General features: G+C 41.1%; 2 protein-coding genes across 2 annotated transcripts in view; one reads left to right on the forward strand and one right to left on the reverse strand.

Annotated features, from left to right (window-relative positions):
- The first annotated feature begins 516 nt into the window (after positions 1-516).
- On the forward strand, positions 517-1263 carry LOC139028490 (putative nuclease HARBI1). The gene is made up of 3 exons (XM_070446035.1): positions 517-629; positions 907-1018; positions 1112-1263. The coding sequence occupies exons 1-3, from the start codon at positions 561-563 to the stop codon at positions 1246-1248; spliced, it is 318 nt and encodes a 105-aa protein (XP_070302136.1). The 5' UTR covers positions 517-560; the 3' UTR covers positions 1249-1263.
- Positions 1264-2749: 1486 nt separating this feature from the next.
- LOC111972034 (COP9 signalosome complex subunit 2) overlaps positions 2750-6479 on the reverse strand; it is a 7149-nt gene continuing 3419 nt past the window's right edge. Inside the window, exons 4-12 of the mRNA XM_070446349.1 lie at positions 6241-6245; positions 6120-6190; positions 5583-5633; positions 4885-5063; positions 4619-4671; positions 4348-4445; positions 4071-4153; positions 3896-3954; positions 2750-3588 (exon numbers count right to left, since the gene is read on the reverse strand). Coding sequence (XP_070302450.1) covers positions 3444-3588; positions 3896-3954; positions 4071-4153; positions 4348-4445; positions 4619-4671; positions 4885-5063; positions 5583-5633; positions 6120-6190; positions 6241-6245 — 744 coding nt within the window. The 3' untranslated portion in view covers positions 2750-3443. The remainder of the gene's footprint in view (positions 3589-3895; positions 3955-4070; positions 4154-4347; positions 4446-4618; positions 4672-4884; positions 5064-5582; positions 5634-6119; positions 6191-6240; positions 6246-6479) is intronic.

Raw genomic sequence — 6479 nt, forward strand, 5'->3', positions numbered from 1 at the left:
CAAGTGAGCCATGACATATGAGCCTTATTGTGAGCACACAGGACGGTGGCATCTTTCTAAGTTTTTTTTTAATTTTCCCAGCAATCAGTACAACCAAGTCATCGTTATAAGGCATCGCCTCTTTTGCCCACCCCCCCAGCACCAGGTGTGGCCACTAGCCTATATGAAGGCCCAAAATTGTGTGTTCCTTTCTGCTCTGACATGGCATGCCCATTCGTGCGAGATGTGGTGGATGAAGAAGCACTTGTGCTGAGGAGAGCCTTCAGGCGAGAAAGGGTCTTCAGGGACCGGTTGACCCACTGGCCTTCCCTGATGACCATCTATATGAAAGATACAGGTTTTCTGCAGATGGCATCAGGTATCTATGCAGACTACTGGGTCCCAGGATTAAGCCACGCACTGCACGGAGCCATGCACTGAGTGTGGAGCAAATGGTTTGTGTGGCCTTGCGCTTTTTGCTAGTGGAGCCTTCCTGTACTCAGTGGGGATGCAGAACAGCTGAACAAGGCCACAATTTGCCGCACAAAGGAGTGTGTGTCTGGCTATCAAAGCATTAGCAGATGTCTTCATCTCCTTCCCTGGCCACAGAAGACTCTGTGACATCAAAGAGGAGTTCTATAGGATTGCAGGTAAGAGGATCTACAAATTACAGGACAACTGTTAACACATAGTAGGATACTCATTACTTTGTGTGACAGGTTTCAATGTCATTGGTGCAGTGGACTGCACACACATAAGGATAAAAGCCCCCTCAGGTGCCCATGAGGCCGATTTGTGAATAGGAAATCCTTTCACAGCATTAATGTTCAGGTGAACATAACTTTTTGATATTGTCCATTGACGAACACTCTGCATTGCCAGTGATGTGCATTGATTGGTGTAATATTCCTCATCTTATGATTTCAGATGGTCTGCAATGCTGACTGTGTGATCAGCAATGTTGTGGCAAAATGGCCTGGCTCAGTCCATGACTCCAGAATCTTTCGGGCCTCTGAAATCTATCAGTGCCTATCACAAGGTAAGCCACACAACCCCATTTATAACCATCATGGCTGTGTCAAGAATATCACTGTGTTTATGAGGTAGTAATGATGAGATTTTGTGTTGACAGGTGAATTCTCTGGTGTGTTGCTGGGAGACAGGGGGTATGGCTGCCAGCCTTTTCTCCTGACACCTTCCACAGACCCCCAGGAAGCACAGCAGGCCTACAACCATGCCCATGCCAGGACCAGGGCCAGAGTGAAATGACCTTTGGCCTCCTGAAGGCACGCTTCTCACTGCCTTCACAAATTAAGGGTCAGCCCTGTTAGGGCATGTGATATTACTGTGGCTTGTGCTGTCCTCCACAATGTGGCCTGCCTGAGGAAGGAGAGGGCCCCAGAGTGCCACCAGCCATGGACTGGACAATCCGGCAATCTTCCCTGATGACGACAGTGGTCGGCTGCTGAGGACCAATATGTGTTGAATTATTTTAGTTAGTATGTGTGCTTTCAATTTTTGGTTAATATGTCCTGCGGTGGCAGAGGAATTTGGGTTTTTTTGGTTCGTTTTTTGACGATTTGGCCTCTTATGATGTTGTGCGGTATACTGTGTGTAATACAAGGCTGCAGGGAGGCTACTGCATCCATTCATTTTGTCTGTTCAGTTGATGTGTATGGATTTGTCCTGCATTTATTTTAGTGTGCAGACATGCAGGGTGTGTTATATACAGACCTTTGAATGTGTATGTATCATTTTGTATAATATGCTTGGATTCTGTGCTTTCCATCTGTAGAGTCACTGTGACTTCAGTTTCGAAAGGAGCTGATGGTTTACCTGCTTTGTTTTGTCCTTATTCAATAAAGGAACATAATGTTACACATTGTGTTTTTATATTCATATGGAATGTGTATTTGTTTATATGACAGAGTACTAGGGCCACACTGAAGAAAAAGGATAAAGTCATAAATTTATGAGGCTGGTTCTTTCTGCAGAAAAGCTACATATTGTTTTTACAGTTTTGATACTTATGACAATGTGATACTTAATATTCTGGCACATCAGCATGTCTTTGTTTATGAAACCATACTGAAGTACAATTTCACGAAATGCCCCACATCTGTCATTTTAACAAACTGTCCTCCTTTAAACAACTGGTTACAATATATATGACTTTGTTTTTTTTTCCCCTCTGGGCCCTAATATTCTATCATTTATATATATAGCCTTATAGTCTATGGGAAACTGTAAATTATCTAATGATAGCAACATCATCTAAAAATCATTTTTTATCCAAAATCATTGAAATTAATGATCACAAACGTTTAAATAATAGTGGGTCTAGTTATATGTGATAACAATGTATAGTGAGCAGTGAAAATATATTGGTTTCCATTTGTGGTGACTGCTGACTGACATATAGGATGAGATTAAATAGATCCTGGAATTTAGCCTGGTCTGGAGCAGGCTAGCTCCACAGAATAAATCTCCATGGTAATTTATACCATAACATATCCTCCTGCCCCCTATCCATCTTTAGTGCAACCGGATTACGGATCAATTGAGCCAGGATCACCAAGATATCCTGGCTTAATCCCTTATCCATAGTTTTGTGCAACAGGCCCCTGGAGTTGAAAGAAAATAGTGCTTTGGGACGATTTGTAGAAATGGTTAAATGTAAATGTAATGGTTGCTGATATTTACAGAAGATGAGTTACCACCACGTGATTTGCAAAAATATGTTAAAAATATTTAAGAAGTGACACCATAGGAAGGTACAATTTTGTCATTTATTATTCATCAATAAAACAGAAAAGCTCAAATTGTTCGATAACATTGTCAAAACATACCATATGAAACATGGACCTACATTGATGAAATACTGTATAGAGAGCGCTGGCTATTTTACAGAACATGCTCAACATTAATAATATTAGAAGTAATTTGGTGTTTTCACATTTCCATGGAAGGCGGTAATACAGTGGGAGAACAGACATGTCCTTTCACTATAAGAAATGTACATAAGTGTGATTTTACAATCCTCTATCTGTACAATGGCCATCGTTTTCTAATATAAATCGGTTGGTTTTAGGCCACAAGGTCCGATTTCCCAGACACAGATTACGCATAGTCCAACACCTAAACCCCAAAAAAGCATTCTCATTGAGCATGCTTCTAAATCCAGGACTAGGATTTATCTGTGCCCAGGAAACTGGCCCAAGGCCATGAAACACAAGCTGGCAACTGGCACCTCTGATCTCCATCTTAAATGATCAGTCACATAATAAGTGACAGTACGTTTGCCATTGGAAGCTTTGAACATCATCAATCCTATAGATGACAATAATGAATGTAGCCTACTGCTACTGTAACCCGAGATGAATTGGGTTAACTCGCTCCTTCAAGTTGAAATACAACCCACCATCGAATTGTTAACTTTTCAGTTACACTACTGACTACTCTGATTAGGCCAGTTTGCTGACGATGGCCTGGTTGAGAGTATTCAGCTGATTCGTCCATTTATCTAAAGCCATGTATCGGGCTCCGTTCCTCTTCTGGTGATCCAGCTCCAACAGTTGGTTGACTTGGTCGATGCGGCCGTTGATCGTGCTGACAGGTATAAGAAGAAAAGTTCAATAGAAGGTCAATGATGGTAAATTCACAAAACTGTGGTGCATTATTTTTTTATTTAACCTTTATTTAACTAGGCAAGTCAGTTAAGAACAAATTCTTATTTACAATAACGGCCAAGCCCTAACGACGCTGGGCCAATTGTGCGCCGCCCTATGAGACTCCCAATCACGACCGGATGTGATACAGCCTGGAATCGAACCAGGGTCTGTAGTGACGCCTCTAACACGGAGATACAGTGCCTTTAGACCGCTAAGCCACACTGATGTAACAACATGCAATTTACCTGTCTAGAATGCACTGAACAAGAAGGCTTTCCACATCGCAGACATCAATGTTCAATTCCTGAAAAGAGACAAAAAAATGTTATAATGACCTTCAAATTTAGAGAAAATATTWGCTTTTTCAACAACAACAACAACAACAAAAATGCCAGAGACAGATCTTTGTAGTGATCTCACCTTGGAAATAAAAGGTATGTGTATTCTCGTGTAAGGCTTAATTAACTTGACAAGCACTTGTGTTCTTATGTTTCGTAATAACTCTGAAAGACAAAAAAAACAAGGAAATAAATTATTAAATAGAAGGAATTTTCTGTAACACTTTTACATGCCACCAGGCATAAGGATTTTTAAAACTTGCTTATAAAGCATGTTACTACTTACTAATACGTTTGTGTTTTGTGACGAAGTAACATTAACCAAATACATCAGTCTGAAAGTGATGTCTAGACCATACCTTCTATATGTTCCCTTATGAACGGATCATCCATTATGTTACTGTGATTGGTTTTCAGGATCTTCTCAAACTCTGTGATGTCATTGTTCTGGTAGGAACTAGAGGGGGAGTGGCGGGGGGGGGAGGGGCAGAATAGAACATTGGTTTCCATTCAGTAATCAGACAGTGTTCATACAACACAATGTAGACAAACAGTGTGTAGACAAACAGCCAAAGTCAAACTCTTCCCAGAAAAGGTTAGATTGTAATAGTGAATGAGATGCAGTCTTACCTGACCAAGTTTGTCATTGCAAGAATGTCTGGATCATTTTTATAGGGTTTAGCCTAAGAGAAACAAATGTCAGCATGAGTAAAGATACTCAAACATTATGAAAGATGCACCAATACAAAGCACATCACCATGTTCACTAAAATATAATTTCATTTACTGAATTAGCAGGTTATAATATTGTGACAGGGCCCTCCGTTTTCAATCTGGGTCTGGGAAACMATCCCTAAGAGAGATTMATCTCTTATCACTAATGAGAYGTTTCATACCTCCTGTGAGTCGAAAGGGTTGATTCCAGACTTCATCAGCATGTTGGCCAACACCAGGTACTTCAGACAGGTGGTCCGTCGAGGACTTCCTGATTCATCGTAGTTCTTAAACGCCTCGAAGAAGTCTGTGTGAGCCTTCTCAAACTCYCCTTCTCGCAAATGCATTTTCCCTCCACACTCTTGAGAAAACAAAACAAGAGAGAGACCAAACAACATGGTCAGGGATAATTTCCTAGAAAATCATCCATGGTCCTGAAAAAGGATCCTCTGTACTTGCCTCCTACTTAAAATACATTAGAGGACTAGGTCAGAGGGGAGGGAMCTTGGGTCTTCTCCTCCAATGCGTTTTGAGAACGAAGCAAGAACACAAGAAAAAGGGGAAAAAAACCTTGACAAAGAGCCCATGAATGTGTGTCTGGGTTATATATTTTTTTATTTAAACTAGGCAAGTCAGTTAAGAACAAATTCTTATTTTCCAATGGCGGCCTACCCCGGCCAAACCCTCCCCTAACCCGGACGACGCTGGGCCAATTGTGCGCCGCCCTATGGGACTCCCGATCACGGCCGGTTGTGATACAGCCCGGGATCGAACCAGGGTCTGTAGTGACGCCTCTAGCACTGAGATGCAGTGCCTTAGACCGCTGCGCCACTCGGGAGCCTAAGTTATATAGTTAAGGCATAGGTAGAGATGTGTCTACCTCTGATGACTCCCATGATGAGAGGGTGAGCCTCCCCCCAGACGAATTTCCCTGAAATGATGAACAGGTACAAGCAGCTGTTAAATACATCCGGAGTGCAGTTACACGAAACTACTCAGAGAAATCCATCAACTCCATCTTGATTACATCTCTACGTCTAAGCAGGTATTGTTTGCAACATCAAATTATCAATCAATAAACAATGTTGATTCTGTGATCATCTGAGCTGTACAATTTTGGAAAAACAGCTCCAAACTTGAATTGTTTGAAGAGAAGGCAAAATACTTTTTACTTGTTTTAAAGATGGACTTGCTGCAAGAGTTTTATGAAACCAACATTGGACGCATTAAAGGATGCCAAAAAATGACAGGCTTTTGGTTTAAAACCAACACTAAGGTATGATTCGTTTTAAAGATAAAAAAATATATAAAACTTTACATATGTCATTAATTCCATCCACAAATATCATAATTAACATTTTATACAACGCAAAAACATATGTGGCGAGTGGCATATAATTTATATGGAGACACTGACTTTGATACTTGTGTGGTGATTTGGTTTCCTCCTCGCGTTTGTCTGTCTGTTGTTTAGCTTGGAAGTTGTACCTGGAGAGAGAAGAGTATGGTAAGCTTAGAAGATCCTGAGGCAGCTGCACCAGTCCTGTCAGGTGAAGAAACACTCCTCATCAATGCAATCAGAGGTTTTCACAGAGGTTTTAACCCACCAATCTAATTCAGCTCATTATAACATCAATAATGAAAAACATACTTGTGTGTTCTTAGTGACAGTAGAATGGAACTGTATTGTATCATTGTAGCCTGGTCGAGTTTTGTTTGCGCTGTATAGACAACTTCTAATAAGCTGTTGTCATGACCACAGGCAGTCAAGACGGCA

This window comes from Salvelinus sp. IW2-2015, linkage group LG13 (assembly GCF_002910315.2).
Source record: "Salvelinus sp. IW2-2015 linkage group LG13, ASM291031v2, whole genome shotgun sequence".
Classification (NCBI taxonomy): domain Eukaryota; kingdom Metazoa; phylum Chordata; class Actinopteri; order Salmoniformes; family Salmonidae; genus Salvelinus; species Salvelinus sp. IW2-2015.

Bases quoted from the DNA above. Each gene is read 5' to 3' on its own strand.
- LOC139028490 (XM_070446035.1), top strand. From the start codon at position 561: ATGTCTTCATCTCCTTCCCTGGCCACAGAAGACTCTGTGACATCAAAG. The intron at 630-906 runs GTAAGAGGATCT...TTATGATTTCAG, and splicing joins GGAGTTCTATAGGATTGCAG to ATGGTCTGCAATGCTGACTG. The intron at 1,019-1,111 runs GTAAGCCACACA...TTGTGTTGACAG, and splicing joins CTATCAGTGCCTATCACAAG to GTGAATTCTCTGGTGTGTTG.